General features: G+C 42.6%; 1 protein-coding gene across 4 annotated transcripts in view; it reads right to left on the bottom strand.

Annotated features, from left to right (window-relative positions):
- ttc28 (tetratricopeptide repeat domain 28) overlaps positions 1 to 19,532 on the bottom strand; it is a 189,436-nt gene that overhangs the window by 10,109 nt on the left and 159,795 nt on the right. For all 4 annotated transcript variants that reach the window (XM_017417279.3, XM_025006153.2, XM_025006154.2 and 1 more), the window contains 7 exons: positions 14,433 to 15,229; positions 13,785 to 14,329; positions 12,088 to 12,611; positions 6,728 to 6,837; positions 3,639 to 3,768; positions 3,304 to 3,522; positions 1,604 to 1,763 (listed from right to left, as the gene is read on the bottom strand). In XM_017417279.3, the coding sequence (XP_017272768.1) occupies positions 1,604 to 1,763; positions 3,304 to 3,522; positions 3,639 to 3,768; positions 6,728 to 6,837; positions 12,088 to 12,611; positions 13,785 to 14,329; positions 14,433 to 15,229 (2,485 nt within the window). The remainder of the gene's footprint in view (positions 1 to 1,603; positions 1,764 to 3,303; positions 3,523 to 3,638; positions 3,769 to 6,727; positions 6,838 to 12,087; positions 12,612 to 13,784; positions 14,330 to 14,432; positions 15,230 to 19,532) is intronic.

Genomic DNA, 19,532 nt, shown 5'->3' with positions numbered 1-19,532 from the left:
CCCCCCCCCCCCCCCACCAAACCCACTCGTACTCACCACCAGTCTCTGCCTTCATGTCTGAACCTTTTCTCTGATGCATCCAGATCCAGTTCACTCTGAGCGTCAGCGTCTTTTTCTCACAACATATGAGTGAGAACTTTTAATCTCTTGTAACTGCTACAGATTTTTTTTTTTTTTTTATCATTTCATCTCATTTAGAAGCTATGATTGACTCTTCTTGGCTGAAGAGTTAATACTGAGATTTTTTTAGATGAATAATACAGTGCAGTCTTGGACAGTGGTTTAGTGTAAAAATTCAGCCTCCTTCTTTTTTTTTAAAAACACTCTTCCTGCTTTATTTCCACCCCATTCATTTTAGCTCCACTCATTTCAGAGAGCTGCTGCCCCTTAGTCGGCACTCCACATAGTGAATGGGCTTGGTAAGTGGTGCCATATTGTGCCTATCCAGGCGCAGTGGTGTGTACGCAACTTCCCATTGGAGTAGTAAATGAGATGATAATGGGGCAGGAGGGCCAAGCTGCCAAGGTGGCGGAGACAGGCACCACGTGGACCAACCTGGAAATGTGGATTAAATTCCAACTAGAGAAACGTCAAAAGCAGCTCAGAACCTCAGCTGTCAGCAATTGTTTTTATTTACCCGACTCTTCTGACTTTTTCACACATTGATTTTATCGCCTCATCCCAACCTTCTTCTTCTTTCTGTTGATAAACTGCTTTCTCTTTTCCTTTACTTCAGGTGCGCTAAGTGTCAGGTGGATTCAACATTCCTACAGATACTGGGAGCCATTATTCCATCTCATTTGCTCTCACTGAAGAAAGAGTGGACTGCTTTAGGTAGGTGATGAAGACCTGACTACCCAGGGTTTAATGGGGCAGAATAATGCTCTTTACACACATGCACATGATAAAATAACCCTTCTTCAGCCCTTGTTCAGATAAATTTATCTGGATTGTCAGAAGACATTGGAGAATGGCTTAAAATGTATCTTATTCTTAACTGACTGAAGAGAATCTGAGATGACCTGGATTGTCAGCGTCATAAAACAACTGCTGCACTGCAAAAAATTGCAGCCCTTATTCTTTTTCTTTATTTTTTAAATGATTTTAAAGATGAATAGTCCACAATTAGACAGTAAACTGTGGTGAGAGCTGGCTGTAGGGTGAGTTCAAAAGATTTATCTTTTTATCATGAATTGGCTACGTTAAGAATTATCACTATTCCTGACTTGTGTTTTTGTTTATTCAAATCCTGATTCAAAAATAAAAAACAAACACATTTTTATGTAAAGAAAAAAATTAAATACTACAACGCCATTGAAATATTACACTACATACTGTATAGTTTTAACCCCCATAAATTTATGTTGAACCAACATCTGAAACTCCCACGAAGTTAGTCTCATTCATGCCTTCTTTTATTTCTTTATTTTAGCGCAGTTGTGTCGGTGTTTGTAGATGAATAGAATGGCGCATTCTTGCCCACAAAACTGCACACTCCATTCAGTTCTTGTTAACATTTACAACCAGATGCTAAATTGCCTGATTTGGTAAATCTGACCCTTTATAAAGGCTCAGTTCATTCTGACAGCTATAAACATCCCACCTGCTGTAATAGGACTCTACTCCCAGAGCCTCACGAGCGCTGGCAATGTGCTGCTCCAGTGAGGAGCTGCTGACCATTCCACTTCCTCCTCCTTCCTGGAAGTCCGAGCCTCCTTCTGACACGCCCTCGCCCAGGTAAACTTCATGAAACTTCAGGATTCCTTTTGAGATGGAGAAGACAGAGGCCATTTTGACTACCTGCTTTTACTGTATGTATTGATGAAGTGGAACCTAGATGACAATAAATGCTATGATATGCTACATTTTTCTCTACCTATTTCTGTTTATAATACACTTTTATTACTCGCTCACAGTAGCAGGAAATATTGAATCATTTCAAACGAGAGCTTTGAGTAAAACCATGTGCAGCAGTCATCTGCGGAGCCAAATGAATAAAACAAACAACGTTCAATAAAAGACAAGAGTAGGCTGCATGTGCCATCTGCTGCCTGCTAGATCTGTTTCAAGCGGCAGCATCACAACAGACTGGGGAGGAGCTTGCTGAGAATGAACAATAATTGCACATCATCTGATTGTGAATGCCAACTCGTGTCTAAATGCTGCAAAATTTACACAAATAAAGAAATCGTGGCTTCAGAAGCCTTTTTTTTTATTGACTGAACTCTTTTCGAGTTGGCCATATTTGCGAGCCAGCTGGATGCCAGGAAGTGACAGACAGGCGATTAGTGAGCAAGTGGCTCCTTCCTAGCCTGGAGTGATATTTAACGCTTTGAAGATCCACACTAGTCCCTGTAGTGTTCCTCCTGCTTGCGAGACTAATGCCAGGGGGTCAAATTCATCTGGTTGCCCAGGAGCTCGTCTTGATCAAATCTAGGGGGCCTGTGGCATGGGACATGAGTCACTCCTCTCATTTCCTCTCCTTACAGCAGACAGCAAAAAGGGGCTAAAGTACAACAGTACAGGAGCCACGGGGATTGTGACATGCATCGTAATTACCCACAGCTTCATCTATTCTCTTAGTTAAACTAGAATTTCACCAGTCTTATACATGTAAGTAGGCTGACTCTTAGTCTCTGTGGATGTGTGGGTAGTACTCAAAAGATGCAGAAATGAAGAAAAGTACAAATATCTGCCAGTAGTAAGTAATGCCAAAAGAAAATAAAAATAAAAGCAGACTGAGATGACAAAACAAAAGAAAGAAGCAACAAAGAAAGAGATTATGTGTTGACTTGGTGTAACAGCATAATCTTTTCCTCTTGACATGTGGGTGGATGTTCCTGTTGGCTGCGCCCCAATTTGTGTCAATGTCAATTAGCGTGGTTCATTTGCAGATGATTTCTGGGGTGAAAAGCAAGGCAGGGGGCAAATCCTCACTGTGGAGTGGCAGGTGGCGCTGCCACTTGGTGTCAAAGCTGGGCTTCCTACAACCCCACCCCCCACCCCTCCGGCGGCTGAAATCAAGCCTCCAACCTCTAGGCCTTTTTTTCTGCTTTGATTAGAGCGTGCATGTGCTAGCGAGCGCGTGTAAGTGCTTTCATCTGCGAAGCGGATTTGCTATAAAGTAGAAGAACGCCACTTTTATGTAAAAATAACAGATCCACGTTGTAAGTGTAGCTGTTGGTCATAATGTCAGATAATAATAATGTTTAGTAGGAAATGTGACAACAAGAGGAAGAAAGTGTAACACAATAGAATTTCAGTACAACAAGTGAAACAATTTTCAGTGACATTAAACCTTACCTGCCCCTGGAGCCAGCAGCCAGCTGTACAGGTAGCCTGCTGCCATTGAGAAATACAACACTAATGCCCTCTGGCTGTTGACGGTGTCCAAGATGTGCTCCACTGTGACTGGAGTGTAGGGGTCTGCGTCCTGCTGACCCGTCTGCCTCTCCACCAAGAGATCGGCAAAGGCTCGTGTGCGACCTCGTTCTGCCACCGCCAGGGCTTCATCGTGGTGGCCTGCCGTGTTCACACAACAACGTTAAACAGTTCGAAAACCTAATCTGCCATGTTTTCTAAAAAAGGCAAATAACAAAGAAGGTAATGCATAATAGGAGAAATGTTTGTTGGCTCACCGAGGCTGACGAGGACCCTTTGGAGAGCCTGGTAGCAGGAGGTTTGGAGGTCAAACAGAGAGAGTTTGTAGTCTGTGCTGTGCTGGGCTTCATGGCGGATAGTCTCGAACAGCGCAGACGCCCGGTAAAGCTGACGATAAAAAACAGCAATACGTTTTTCAGACAGTAAAACAGCAAAGTTACAGAATTTCTGTGTTTCTGTCACTGAGGCCCAGTGATAGTGCTCAGACACCTCAAACAATGACACCAAGACTCTTTTTGTTGTTGTGTGTTTATTTTAAATGACTACAGGTGATTATATATGGGAGAAGTTGTAGCACTGTTCAAAAGACATTTTGGAGAAAAACGTCTGCGTGATCCGGCTTTCCAATAAAGAACTGATTTTGGTCACTAGATGGCAGCATCCCACCTCACAGATCACCCCTGATCAGACCTCCTACTTCTGTTTCCCATTTCAACCAAAGAAATCACTGTGGAGTAGTTTGGTGAGAGACCTACAAACAAAATTTCAACTCCTCCTCAGCTCCTCTTTACCTGAACATGGGAAAAGGATGTGAGAGGCTAAACAATCACCTGTGTGTGAATAAATGCTTTGAGAATTCAACAGTCCTGTCTGTGTTAGTGTGCAATCCTCAGACTCAGGCAGGACATGCGATTAGGGAAGGAGGGAGACAATGGAGAGGTGGGGCGACAGACGGTGTTGCACACCGGCCAAGCAGAGTCTACTTGGAGTGCTGATTCATGTGAGCTTTTATTGATTTCCTATTTCTGCACTCGTAGCAGCCCGGTAGGATGACTGGGACTGACTACAGGGCCTCTCTTCAGGAGTGCAGGACAAGCAGAGAGAGTACAGCACTCACAGGGCTCGGCCACAGTTCTTACAAGACAAAGAGCAGCAGCAGAAAAAAGGTTACTGGTATGGATTAAATGCTTTTTTTTATTTATTTGCACCATGGCTTTGATAGGTGAAGGAAAGAAAAGAAGAGTGTGTATGTTTCTTGTGAGCACTTGTATATGGATCCACTGCAGCTGATGTGGTGTATTCCAAGGTCATGCAGGAAAGTATGTCAGAGAGAATGAGGAGGGGGAGAAGGGCTCGCCAACAAGCCTGAGAGTTCTGCTGCATTAGTGCTAGCGACAGAGCTGCTAATCTAAGGCTGGTTTCACTGATAGGGCTCTCGGCTGAATGTTCCAGAGCTCCTTCAATCTGTTAGACTCGAGAACCTCCTCTTACAGATGAAACTAATTTCTCACAGTGTCTTTCCCCTGGCCTTTGCCCAAAACAAAATGTCAAGAAACAGTCTCGAATGTGCTGCATCCACAGTGACTTGCACCTCTGTGGTGGGAGCAAAATCTTCAACATTACCGAGCTGTTATGTATTCAGACAGCACTCTCTTGTTTAACTGTCGCTGGCACAACACGGCTTTTATCTGACATGTAAAGTGAATGTCAATGTCATGCTGAATCAGTAACCTAAGCATAGCTTGTTACATGCAAACCTCTAATGATTTTTTTTTTTAAAAAACCCTGGGGTAGTCTCTTCTTTTGTGCTAGATAATATCAAATGCACAGGATTAATCTACAGTAGACCAGAGATTTTTTAGGGAAGCACAGATTTATTGATTTTCACTTGCTGAGATATGAATGCGAGCGCCTCTCAAAGGGAGTGGGCTCTGCTGAAGTAGCTGATTCGAATAAGGACACGTCAATCAGCGAGTCGTGGTGAACACCAGGATCACAGCCAGGACGATAAAATACAATTAGGTTTAAATATGTAAAGAATAAGGAACATGAGGTCAAGTACTCCATTCTACACCTATGGCTGCTTCATACATTTAAATACAAGCTTCTACGGTTGCAGTAAGAAGTGGGTCAGGGTGTTTACCAAGGTTATTTGTACTGACGAACCAGCTCATGAATAACTATTTGATCTATACTCTGAAGACAAAAGTGTCCTTTCACACTACCAATTCACCCTGAGGGATACAAGCTGACAGGGGGAAAAAAATCCTCAAAAATACCTTTAGTTGAAAGAACTGAATTGACAATGCAGTGAGATGGACTGTTAGGGCTTTAGGATCAAAACTGGAAAGCAAACATGCAGTGGAAAATATGTTGCATTGGCTTGCTGGAATAATATTGTGCTTTAATTGAACACAAATTCCCCAATATGACTCATGAGCGCTCAGGCTCTGCTCTGGTCGCCACCTTGGTTCAATCTTGCTTTCCCAGCTCTTGTTGTAGATAATTGCAAACAGGCAAAATTACTTTTTGAAAAGTATGATGCAGGACTGAAAAACAAAAGCTATCTGGGTCACATAGATGGTTATTTGTGTGTGTGTGTGTATCATAACAGAAGTGTTTTGGACTAGATCTTGAAAATGAAAGAAGCTGAAAAACATCCCTACAGACACACATGACAGCCACTGCTGCTGGCTCACTGACAGATTTGTGTGTAGATACACAAGCCAGACCAAAAAAAAAAAAAAAGAAGAAGAAGAAGGGAAAAAAAAAAGAATGAAATAAATAAAATAAACTCTTGAGCGGTACTGTGTGGACAGACTGCAAAGAGAGAGATGTTGAGAGGATATTCCATGGTTGCCAGGTGGGCAGTGGGCTGAAGAGGAGAGAATGTGTGTGTGATCCTGAGGTTTGGGGCTCCTGAGACAATGAACACTGATATGAAAAAATCTTCACTCATCTGTCGCCTGTCTGCTCAGTTGACAGCATTTACCAGCTCTACAGACTCCTCAGCATACTGCCAACAGCCGTGTACAAGCTCTACTACCACCTCTCCTTTTTCCGTTTTCCTCCCCACTCCTGCTGGTCCTTTGGGCTCCTTCTTTCACCATAAGGTTATTACGGAAAGCTTATTTCCCACCCTTTATGTGTTTGGACATCTACCTCCACCTCTCATTTGTAAGCGTTGCCAACCTCTCAGTCGACAGATGTGGGCTTATTGGAGGTCAGTTTTAACTACAAGGGCTGGATTTGCTGGAAGGAGTCCAAATCAAAGGGAAGTAGATGTGAGGAGAACCGAGTCAAGGTGACTCAAGGCAAGATGAGGGAGAAGCGAGAGATACTTTACCTGATGTTGGGCCTCCTCCAGATTCCCGCTGGCCCACAGGGAGAGCCCCAGACGATGGCGGATCTTCGCCTCGTCCTCACGCCGAGCCAGCTGCTCTGCAAGCCGCAGGCCTGTCAGAAGAGGAGGAAACGGCGGCGGATGAGATAGGGAGTGGAGAGTGAAAATTATTCAGAGCAGACCGACTCTTGTGTATCTTTGAGAGTAACAGATGTATGCATAGCGTGGTACTGATGTTCTGACAGCGAACAGGTTTGGATATTTGGCCTCAGTCGTAAGAAGCTGATCGTGCGCTGGGTTTTAAGCACGCACACACACACACACACACACACACGCCTCTGGCATAGGGGAAGAGTGTTAGAGCACTAATCAGACTGCATAGTAATCAATGCACAGGATTGACTGGCTGAGCAAACACAAATAGGCGTGGAATGCTTGCATAAAGGAGGCCACACAATATCACAGAGGCGTCAACAAATATTTGCAAACACACTGATGGTCTAATAATAGACTTTGTGCAAACACTGCCGAAGGATACTTTGTGATATTTTGTTTGAGAGACTTTCAGAGTTGTCTATGAAAACAGCAGAGTGTGTACCTGTGTGTGTGTGTGTGTGTCTAAGTGTGTATGCTCGTGTCACATCATCTGGTGAGCACAGCGTTTGTTTTCACTCCTAAATCCTCCAGCAGGGAGGTGCATGTCACATCTTTGCATGTGTCCCCAGTCTGTCTGCAGAGCATTCGGTTCTGCTCAATTACAGAGATGAAAATGCCACTCTGTGCAGGACAATGATGAAAAAAATGACAGCCTCCAGGTCACACGTCACCTGCAAGGTGCTAAAGGCTCAGTCGTACATTCAATAAAAGGCTGTTGCTCATGCACAGTCTTGATTTACAGGGGCTCTGGATGTGTGACGGAGGGGTCAAAGCAACACATTTTTTGGTAAAAAAAAAAAAAAAAAGGAAAGAGAAAATTGGCCAAGCCAGCCTTGTCTGAGTCTGCTTGTCTCTGCCTTTCTGGAAAACAATCTGTGGCTGGACCAGATAAGCCAAGAACAGAGAGTGTGACGCGAAAAAGGCAGCCTATTCCGCAAGTCCAGCACATCATGGAGCCATAGACTTCATGACTCCACCATGGCCACGCCAGTCGGCAGCCTTTGAAGCCAAGCCTGCAACAGTCTCCCTTCTTCTCCTTATCTTTCCACACACCCTCCCTCAGCCTGCCTGCATGTCCTCTTCCCCCCGTGCATCTGCTGCGCTCCCATACCTCCTCCTCTCATCTCTGCGCTTCTGTCCCCAATCCTCCCCACCCACTCCCACCCCACTCTCTACCTGTTTCATCTTTACCGTGGTGGCAGTGCTTGCAGGGACTCTGGACTGCTTAGGGCTCATTAGGCGCTGGAGCAAGAGAGAGGAAACAGATCTAAATTATCCTTTTCATTCTCTGACAGCATCACCCCTCACTCTTCTCAACTCCATTTCTGAGGCTTTCATCTGCACACACACACACACACAGAAAAATCCTATCTTTCCCCAAGCTACTCTGTGATAGTTCTTTATGATCAAGCCTGAATGTCAACCAACTCTATGTTTTCTTTATTCTTCAGCTGACAGTGAAATAATACATGTGAATTATGACTCATGCTGATCTCTGTCTTTCTCCTCCGCCTGCCTGCCAGCCTTCTTTTTTTCTCCCCACGTCTTCTTCCTTGCCTATTACTCTCCCATTCCCTCTCTTCTCCCACTCTGTATCATTCAGTGTCTGTCACTGTCACCGTGTGTGCCTTTGGTGTGCCCGGCAGGCACAGTCACGTAGCGGCGGCTGACATGAGGACGTGGCCGTGGCTGGCTGCACCCTGAAGAGCAACTTGAGAACACTTTAAAGGATGCTTGACAGCTGGGTGAGAGACCCTCTGCAGCCGCCCCAAGGCCCACACACCTCCTGCTTCAGTCACAGGTCCTCTGTGCAGACTCCACACACACATCTCGTGCACGCGCGCTGCGCTGCTAACAAATAACCTGGCACGTGCACGCACGTGACATGCTGCAACAAAGTGCCCTTTGATCGTGACCGTATGTGGAACCGTGAGCAGAGTCTGGGATATTGTTGAAAAATGGGGATAAGAGCGCACACGCTCTCTACGGGGATGAAGCATTGTCAGTGTTGCACTGGTTTGTGCAGATGAAAAGTGTCACAAATAGTTGAGCACCTGATGACAAAAGAGAGGTAGGGAGCAAGGTGCAATGTTTCGCTCCACTCTCACCTCTACCCTGCTGGTCAATCCTGCCATGCAGTGCAAGCCAAGGATGTTATTTTTATAGAATTTAAAGGTTTAATACCCCCCAGCCTTATATTCAGGCAATGCAGCTAAACATTACTGTTACCTATCAAGGCCTTTTTCAAAATGCATTAGACCTCTAAATATGTTGACTTAGAAACTTCTGAGACCGAATCTTTTGCTTCAGATGCAGGAAACATTTTTTTTAGCTAAATCTTCAATTAAAGTCATATTTCTGTAGTTGTGGCAGCTTAGTAATATACTGTAGTTTAGAGTCTCATAAATGTTCCTGAAGGTGCTTTTCAGTCAAACAATGTGCTTCTGTAATCTTCCTCCCTGTAGTTAGTTCTGTTAAAGTACTTTGGTCTTTCAAACGTCACCTTTACGCCATGCTGCTTTTCATATCTTAAGAACACTTCAAGCTGAGAAAGTTGCCATATTTTAACAAAAGTTTGAATAGAGTATATTTTAAAGCTCTGTAATTCATTTCAACTGACTGTTCCCCATAATGACTGTGAACAAACCATAACTCCAAGCTAATAAATGGCTAAAGTTTTGATAAATGCTATAAAGACAAGGCTGCAACTGCTGGTGACAAGTTGGCAAATAGCAAAGGAGTCACCAGAATGTTGTGTAATGCTCATGGAGGTTCTCCATTTGCAAATGGTTGCAACTTTGCTGCTTGAATTTTGAACATGTTTGACAACATTTCTTTCAAAATCGTCTCAAGTTCATCGCTGTTGTCTGAAGCCCAGCTAGATTATGTTGTATTTCCAACCTGTCTCAAGAACACAAGGGCTCTTATTTGATACCAGCACTGAAGCTTTCCTCGGACAAAAAACAAACAAACAAAAAATGACGTGGGCAGAGGTGGGTAATGAAATAACAGTGGTCACTTGGTTTCGCGTACTCAGAATTCAGTGTGACTGCAGCTGAATATTTGTGTATCTTATTGCAACATTTAGTGAAGTTTGCTTCACCAACTAGTCTTTAACAGTAGCAGCCCAGTGAGCTACTATTCACCTAGTTATGACCAATAACAAGACTTTTTGACTGGGGTGCCCACACTTTTTCTTACCACTGTGTATAGTAGTAGTAGTTTTAAATGTATTACAAAGACATTGTGTTTGTTAGAGTTAGAGAGGCAAAGCAGAGACGGTTTGGACATGTGCAGAGAAGAGATAGTGGACATATTGGATAGAGGTTGTTGAATATGGAGTTGAAAGAAAGGAGGAAAAGAGGAAGACCGCAGAAAGGGGTCAGGGATGTCTCAAAGGAAGATATGCAGAGGGTTGGTGTGACTAAGAGGATGTTGGGGATAGAATAAGATAGGAGCAGATGATGGCGACCCTTGAAAACAGAAGCTGATAGAAGGAGACAAAGTCAATGTGTAACTTTGTGATACTAATGTCACAAAGTTACACATGAACACATAGGACCTATCATTTTTGCCTGTTTTGCCTGGCACAAAATTTTTACATCATTCTTACAGTTCAAATTAATTTAACAAAAACATCAACATAAACTACAGTAAAAAAAGGAATTTTGCATTTGGAAGTTTAGATTTTTAAATAAATCAGTGTTTCAGAGGTTTAAAAGAGGATATTTCTTTAAAAATGCTATGCTTTTAAAAAAAGCTACTTTTGTATTTTTGTCTTGTTCTTAGTAGGTTCCATTAGCTTTTAAATAAACAAAGCATGTAGAAACTGTAAAAACACAATTAGTTGCTACAATGGTTACATTGATTTATTGACACTATTGATTCTGTTGTGTTGATTGTTGAGTGCGTTTTTGTTGTGAAATGGCTCATTTGAAAAGTGTGATGCAACACAACAGGAAAATAACTTGGAGAGTTTTGCAAACTGTTCATTTGTTACAAATTATGTTTGCCTTTTAGTTAGTTATTGGTTTGTTTATATGTTGTGCACAGTAGGTCCCATCCATATGTATTACTGCCCAAAACATAAAAACTATTGGTCACATATAAATAGATGCAAAGTGGCCACAAAATTTCTAGAGTATTTTTTGTGCCAGATTAGAGCTGCCTTTTTAGTCCTCTTCCTAATTAGTCCCTTTTTTTTGCCAAAAACAGAAAACAAGCAGTGCCGCAAGAAGAGCAGGGAAAAAATAGCAGCGGAAAGAAAAAAAAAAAGTGGCAACTTTTCGGTTTGGGTAGGTTGGCCAGAAATAATTGGCTGTCATGGGTAGTGAAGGCGCAGTTCCTTTTTCAAAGCCAAAACGAGGAAAAATACAAGGACAGCACGGGGAGACAACACTAGGACAGGGAGGAGAGAATAGCCTGTCGCCTTTTTTCCATTTAAGCTCAACATGCAGGTCTGCAGCAGGTGAGTGGGCCACAGCAGATTCTGCTCACTTTTAATGGTAGATGAAGGAGAGCTTGGGGAGATTTATTTTTGTCCCTTTGTATTGCTGAACCTGCAGGGGGAAATGCACAAACATCTTCTTTAAGAAGTTCCACTTTTCTTAAACTCATAAAGGTTCTGTCCATGAATATGAGCAAGTTTGGTGGTGTGTGAACATTTAGATCATGAATGCTTCTACTTATCGCATGACGAACACTTCACAGAGTGTCACTAACATAATTAATTTTCAAGAGGCCAAGCTTCAGGTTTTTATTTCACCATAATCTATAGAGGACAGGAAAATGTGAGAGGCGGGAGTCTGACAGCCTCTGTGTGAAAAGATTCTTTTAGCAGCTCTCTGCAAAGACCCCCTCCGAGAAAGTAGATACAGAAGTGTGAAAAATACCAAGCAGAAAATGGGAGAAATACTTGGCAGCATTTTGATAGGTCTGCAGAGGCAGACATACACAAATGCTGGTATACCTATGCAGCTCAGAGGACAACACAGATGCATAATGCTCACACAAAATCCCCCTGTGCACGTATAACACATGAGTACAAAAGCTCAAACACACACATATGCATGCAGCCTAATAAAAGTGTGGCAAAGGCTTAGCAATAAATAGGCTCTGAATTTCATATTCATGAATTCACAAACTCTAAGCCTATCAGCTCGAGCAACAAAGGCAATCCTTTCCCTTGCTCCCTTTAACTCACTCACCTTCCTGCAGGTACATGACAGCTTGTGAGTAGTTCTGCAGAGCATGGTGTGTTCTCCCCAGGCTGCCATAGGCCAGTGTCTTGGCAGCCAAGTCATTAGTCTGAGCCGCCACACTCAGGTGCTGTTCTTGAAACACAACCGCTCGCTCGTAGTTTCCAAGTGACTCGTAGGTAAGACCCAGATTCCCATAAGCTCGAGCCTGGCGTGTGGTGCTGCCTGATTCTTCTGCGATCTCCAGGTCACTTTGGTGGCATCGCAGGGCCGTCTCGTACTCTCCCATAGACTGATACACAGCTCCCAAGCCACAGCTGGCGTCGCCCTCCAGTAGTCTGTCCTGGGTGTCACGGGCGATGGCCAGTTGACGCTCCAGGCAGGAAATGGCCTGCTCGTAATTACCTAATTGGCTGTGGAGCGCACCAAGCTCACCATAGGCCTGAGCCTTGCCTCCACACTCACCTAGCTCATGTGCAACAACAAGCCGCTTTTCAAAACACACCAGCGACTGCTGAAGGTTTCCCATGGCCCTGAAAATTAAAACAAAAAGTCATTTAGTATGACAAATGTCCAGTAAGACAACCTGCCTTCATTGGTATTTTCTGTGAATGAATACAGAGTTATATTTAAGACCAAGTCCACAACTCTTAAATAATTACTTTCTTTATGTCTTTTCAAACAACCACACAATATATTTTTTGTTAGAGAACTACAGTATTAGTGGAGAATGAGGAGTTCCCACAGCAGGGAGAGTTTAATGTACAAAGACAAGGTAAGCATTTAAATCAGTGAAATATGTCTTTATCCATTTCAGTACTGATAACAGCTGATATGAATAGACAACGAATGTTTGTAAAAGTCTGTAAGTGAAATGTTCTAAGCATGATAGGAATTTGTATGTAAGTGCTTTTGTTGAGTAACGTCATTTGCCACCCTCTAATATGATACAGGGATCCCTCCTTCCATCTGAACATTTTACTCACCTTCACAGACTTCAAACAGACTTTATTCACATTCTCAGACACATCGTCACTTGCTGTGTACCGGTTCAAATGGAGCATTACAAGAATAAAAGCCTTCAGCCTAATTAATGTTGTGTGATAATGTATTTGCTTGACTAAGAACTGCAGAAAGATGAGAGGCGTTTGTGTTTGATGTCTATTATTCCCTCCTGAACTCATGCATGGCAAATACAGCTGTGTGTGATTACTTTGGTGCAATGCTCACGGTGAACAATGAGAAGAAAATCACCTTTGAAATGAGCATTTCAGCAAGCCGCTCAGGTTTTATTTTGTGTGTACCCAGGTTTTTATCTCCTCTTTAAGGCAAGAAATAGGGGAGAAATAGGAGAAATAGAAGAAAGAAGAGGCACAAGATGCATGAAGTTGTCCTAAAATAACGATGCTTCCCCCCACTCTAGGACATCTGCGCACTGAGCTACTTTGCATATGTTTAAGGTCAAGGCCACTAGGCTGCTGCTGACACAGCTAGCACCAGATTCACCTTTAAGCACTACTTATCAGAAACATGTTTCTAACTATGGGGTTTATGGCTGTGAACACATAAAGAGATAAATTACAGGGAAATTGTTGAGATTATTGGTAAAACTCTAGTAAATACAAGTATCTTTGACATCAAGCACTACAAGAGACTAATAATAAAATCTATTTTTACAGAAGCAAGAAAAAGTGAAGATGTCTCACCTGTGTCCATTGCCTAGGCCTCTGTAGGCCTTCTCTTGGTCTTGCATGCGATTTAGACTTTGTGCCACTGATAAATATTGGTCATAGTACTTGATGGCTTCCTCAAAATCTCCAAGAGCTTCATAGCAGTCTCCCAGGTTTCCATATGCCCTGCCCCGGTCCATTACTGCTTCATTTCCACTCAGCTGCTGCAGAGTAGCCAGCTGCTGCTCCAGGTAGCCAATAGCCTCCTCCATCACTCCAACATTCATTTTTGTGATGCCCATATTTCCATAAACTTGAGCCTCCACAACAGGATCCTTCAACCTCCGACCTAGTTCTAGCTGCTCCTCATAGCTCTTGAAAGCCATGGCATATTTTCCAAGGGCCATATAGACAGCTGCCAAGTGGCCATGGGCTTTGCACTCTCCTGACACATCGCCAAGTTCTTGGTATACCTCTAGCTCTTGGGTGTGGTAGCCGAGGGCTTTGTCATATTTCTGCACAAGTCTGTAGGTGGCTCCGAGAGCAGCATAAGCACAGGCTTCCATCCTACGCTCCTTAACCTGAAATAAGAGCAAAAGGGACACAAGTGAATGATGCAAAAACATATTTCTTTTTTTGTATGCCAAATTGTTCAATAATCACATTTATGTTATGTGGCCTCACCTGGTGAGCTAAGGCCAGTTGCTGCTCATAAAACTGAATGGCTCCAGCTACATCTTTTTTACAGACAAATATGTCCCCTAAGTTCCCCAGAGCTCTGAAGCGAGCCTGTGCATTGTTCAGGGACTGGGCCAATGACAGCAAATACTTCTGGCACTCCTCTGCCTTAGCAAAATCTCCAAGGGCCTTGAAAGCCAAACCAAGGTTGCAATATGCCTTGGCCTGACTCAGTTTGTCATGGAGGTCCTTGGCCAGAGCTAGATCCTGCTCGTAGTATTTGACAGCATCCTGGTAGTTACCCAAGCAGTAGTGGGCATAACCCAGATTGTGGCAAACTTTACCTTCACTCTCCATGTCTTGGAGTTCAGGGGACAGTCTGAGGTACTGCTCATAGTAGGGCACAGCTTGAGGAAACTCTCCTCGAGAGCAGTGGAAGTTGCCCAAGTTTCCCAGAGCCCGTGCTTCACTCTGTACATCTCTGAGCTCCCGAGCTATGTTGAGGTGGTTCTGGTAATGCTGTAGAGCTCGGTCATGGGCACCAAGAGCTTGGTAAGCTACAGCCAGGTTGCCATGAGTGGAGGCCTGTGAAGCCCTGTCATTGACCTCCATGGAGATTTGCAGTTCCTGGCGGTGGTAGCGAACAGCTTGGTCAAAGGCTCCAAGGGCATTGTAGGCATTACCCATGTTACCATAAGACCGACCCTGGGCAGCATAGTCGTTCAGCTCCTGAGCAATGGCCAGGTGTGTTTTGTGGAGTTTCAGTGCAGTCTCATAGTCCCCCTTCATCTGGTGGATAATGCCTATGGGAATGAGAGAGAGACAAATAGGATGAAGTTAAAGAGCCACTCAAGGGAAAATTGGAACTGAGTAAAATTCAAGTGCTTTGTCAGCTCTTTGTGTTAAAAACAAGTCATTTGGTTGTTAAAATATGCTCTCCGAGCCATCTGTTCTCTGCTTACACAACACACTCGCCCACAGAATTATGGTCATTAAAATGTAGTGCAATCAAACAGAGTTACTACAATACCAAAATTGACTCTCTTTGACTGTTTAAACAGTCTTTGATCACTGTGTCTTCTAGGGATTTTACCAAAATCAACAACTTTTCCACATGGGTGGAAATACGTAAGAGCGAACAAGAGAGGAAGACAGTGGAAGTAAAAATGGGGGAGAGTGAGAGTAGTGGATGGAAAGCTCAGCAAACAACTTTAGAAAGAAAGGGATACATGTGGAGAAGCTATAAATAATCGAGAAGCCAGTGCGTTAAGCATTTTATGTCAAACCAAATACTGTACTTTGAAAACTAATGGCTTTACTCCACAAACAGGCAGCCATCTGGCACACACTCATTTATTCTTCCACTATCCAAATAAATGTGTGCACACACCTGTATATTAATGCACACTGAGAAAAACACAACAGAGTAAGGCGACAAAAAGGCATAGAGTATCTCATCCATCTGAGATTCCTTGTTAATCTCTCTAAGACTCCTCTGCGGAGCTGTCATTCAGTTTTCAAAAATATCAATGGTAACAATAATATCAGAATTTACCAAAAGATTAGACAGCATGCTGAGGGATAGACTCAGAGAAGCCATCTGAAAGGCAAAAAACTCAATCTTCATCCTTCATACAGAGTGATCATCACTGCGTTGCCACATCAGCGTTGACTAATGGCTCAGTAGGATGTGGGAAACAGCCACTGATGGGACACAAGAGAAGGAAACGGATCTTGGGCCAGAGTGGGTAAAAGCTGGGGATGGAGAGGATCACTGTGGCTTGTGGTGACTATGTGATGGTGACGTTGGAATTAGTTACCACCGTGCACGTTTTCCTATTCATTTCATCCGAAACCTGCCACATTATGGGGCCGAACACGGGGTACATAAACATTAGGAATAAAGCCAAACAGACAGCCTATATGCATTTCCATGCTGGCTGAATTATAAAGCAGCACAATATGGCCAATAGCAATAGAAAAGCTCTGGCGCAGCTACAGTCTCACACATTGAGCTGCATCCTTGATATGTACAAGCCATGTATATTCATGCACAGATCCAGTGCATACACATTTTAAATGCAAGAAAATACTGTAGGTCCATTAAATTAGAATCATGAGTCTTTCAGTCAAGTGTAGAAAGAATGATTATTTAAACTAAACATGCCTTAATTGAATGTCTTTGTTGGGAAAACTGTAATCAAAGCCTCTATCTCCTTAATCAAGATGATTATTCAGCATGTACCAAAGACTTGCTGACAAATCATACTCCATCTGCTGTTTCTTTGCTTGCTTGCAGTCTCAGGTTGAAAGTAATACAAATCGAAGTGACACTAATAATCAGGTATTAACCCTGAAACATTAATATGTTTGGAGTATGAGAGACTAGAACCCAGTGAGAAACAAAATTATCGAAGAAAAGTTTAGTTTGCAAATGACATAATAAAGACTTGAACATTGTGTCAGATTCTTGTTGTTTATGCCTGTGCGCAGTGCAAAAATAGTAATGGAGCTCTGTTAGGTTATAGATGGGACAAACATTTCCCACACCTTGGAGAAACTCTCCAACTTTGCCTTTCTTTGGCGTCTGAAGGCACGTTAAGATTCACAGCAGGTTGTGAGAAGGGGCACTGACAGCCACAAAGTCACTCCCAAGGTTATGCTTTCCCCAACGGATGCTGATGTTACAGGGGGCATAATGCCTACTGATGTATTACCAGAAACATGTTCCATGCTGCAGGCTAAAAATGGATCTGGGGCTTGGTGATGGACGCAGGGGTAACTGAGGCAGGCTGAAGGCTGAGGAAGCATGGCCAGGTTTCAGGTTAAGGGTTGGAAGCTGCTGCCAAAATTGCCATAAGCCTTAGGCAATGCCTGGAGTCATACTTGAGGCAAAAAATCTTTTCTTTGCCCCCCACATGGTAAGAGGATTATCGTGTCCTGTGGGAAGAGCATCCTGTAGAACAGTAAATAAAACTATTCCAAACATGACAGTAAATACTGATGCAACACAAAATTGGGAACTAAAATAGGTGGAAGTGGGGGGTCTAGCTAATGGCATGCAGTCCTAATTAAAATAACCACAACATGGATTGGCCTTTAAACATTATCCCTTACTTATTTGATATCTATGTTTTTTTTTATTAAAATGTAATAAAAATGCACTGAGTTTTATTTATTTTCACACAGTTTTAAAACAATATAAAGCAAACACCACTTCCTTCAAATAATTTTATATAGAGATCTATCCATCCACCGTTACCAAAGATATTAAAAGTATGACAACATAGTGCCAGTTTTCATTACACAACTGTCTGTACACACAGGGATGTCCTGCATTGATGGCATGAAAATATGCTGCTGTATTTTGAGTAAGTCACTCTGTCATTTTTCTAATCGTGAAGAAAATCCAGAGTGCTCCTGCCTACAATTAGCAAAAAAGGGTTTTCCCTGCAATGATACTGATGATGATGATGTTGCTTTTGGGGGTGGTTATTAGGCACACAGGAGAGATGACTAGCCTGAGCTGAAAATAATGTACTAATGTGTACTTCTTAATTATGTTTTGGAATAAGATTAACATTGCTATTTACATCAATGTTTAAGAATTTAAGATATTTGTGAGTCTTCATATTTTACCCTACCAAAGGCTAGTATAAATAGTTCAGCACATCTAATTATCTTTTATTATTCCAGAAAACAAATTACTTAATGATATTACTAAGGAATCCTATTTCCAATTTCTCTGACTGAGAAATTTAAAAACAGTCACGCAGATTTAGAATATATTTCCTTTTTTTCCCCAAACAGCTGCACTGGCTTTGATTAAGTAAATTAAAAAATCCCTTCTTTAAACATTAATTCAGCTTTTCTTCTACACAGAATAAAATCAGACATTAAATGTCAAATGAGATGTTCCATCTTAACACATTTTGCTAGTTTCTGGTTTTCTTTATGGGGCCGAGATGATAGATGAATCTCTAGATCACAGCAGAAAACACTGAAGGGAGAATTCAAATTAAGTCAGAGCTGAAAGACTTCATAAGCTAAAGATTTTAAGTGTCTGCGTTGCATCTTAGAGACATTTACAGCTCAATAGTGTATTTTATTATCTGCTTGGTAAGGCAGTGAGCTGAAGCTGCAGAGAGAAATGGGCAGAGCTGGAAGGGGTCAAGGCTTAAGGTATCAAATCTTCACTTGCAGACGCAGACATCTCCTGCCGTCTGACTGACAGAGAGACAGGAAAGAGGAAGATTAAAAGAGGGCAGTGTGTGGATAAATGGCTGATTGCTCAGTGGGTGGCAGAGTCATCCAGCTGATCTGCTGTCCTTTTGACTCTTACTGACCTTCACCCTTCCTTCTGCTCACTAAACCACCAGTCCCTGTACTATCCACATGCACAATATCTGATTCCACCTAAAGAAAAATGTTCAGTCCAAACTTTTTGTTGCACTGCACCATCCCCTGCAGATTATATTTCATGCTGAATTTGCAGATGCTCTGAGAAAAAGGGCACCGTTGCTTAGTTTAGAAGAATAGTGCAGCTCTTTTGGTTCATTTAATAGCTCTGCAGTGAGCAGAATAAAAGCTGCATAAGGTGAGCTATACCTATGTATAGACAAAGACTAAAAGTCTACTTTAAAGTGCCTCAAGTCCAGTTTCTGGCTCAGTCCCCAGAAATTATGGTCCTGAGATTATGGAGGCAAAGAAAGGGAAAGTGCTAAATGCCTGCTGCTTTTCCAACAGAAATTTGAAGCCTGGTTAGAAAGATCCTCTAGCATGATTTTTTTTTTTTAACAGAATAACATGAGACTGGCATGCTACGAATTTCACCACCATCTTATCTGTTATCCAACCACTGTTCCTTTTGCTCATTTTCTACCTCTGTTGGTCCAATGGTCTTTCATAGCTTTTATTGGAAGTTGAAGATATCAACAAACTGAGAAAAGTGCACTTTTTGCGTCAACTCTTACCTACTTTCGCTGTCTCCCTGTCCTAGCAGGATTCCTTCATTCATCCTGTCTGAACAACTAAGCTCACTAAATTCCACTGTAAACTCAGGTCTCTCAGGCTCCCTTTTCCTAGTCAGACTAATAATACATCTAG

Source organism: Kryptolebias marmoratus, linkage group LG1, assembly GCF_001649575.2.
Source record: "Kryptolebias marmoratus isolate JLee-2015 linkage group LG1, ASM164957v2, whole genome shotgun sequence".
Taxonomy (NCBI): domain Eukaryota; kingdom Metazoa; phylum Chordata; class Actinopteri; order Cyprinodontiformes; family Rivulidae; genus Kryptolebias; species Kryptolebias marmoratus.
The sequence above is the reverse complement of the archived record's forward strand: the minus strand, read 5'-3'. Positions and strand labels throughout refer to the sequence as shown.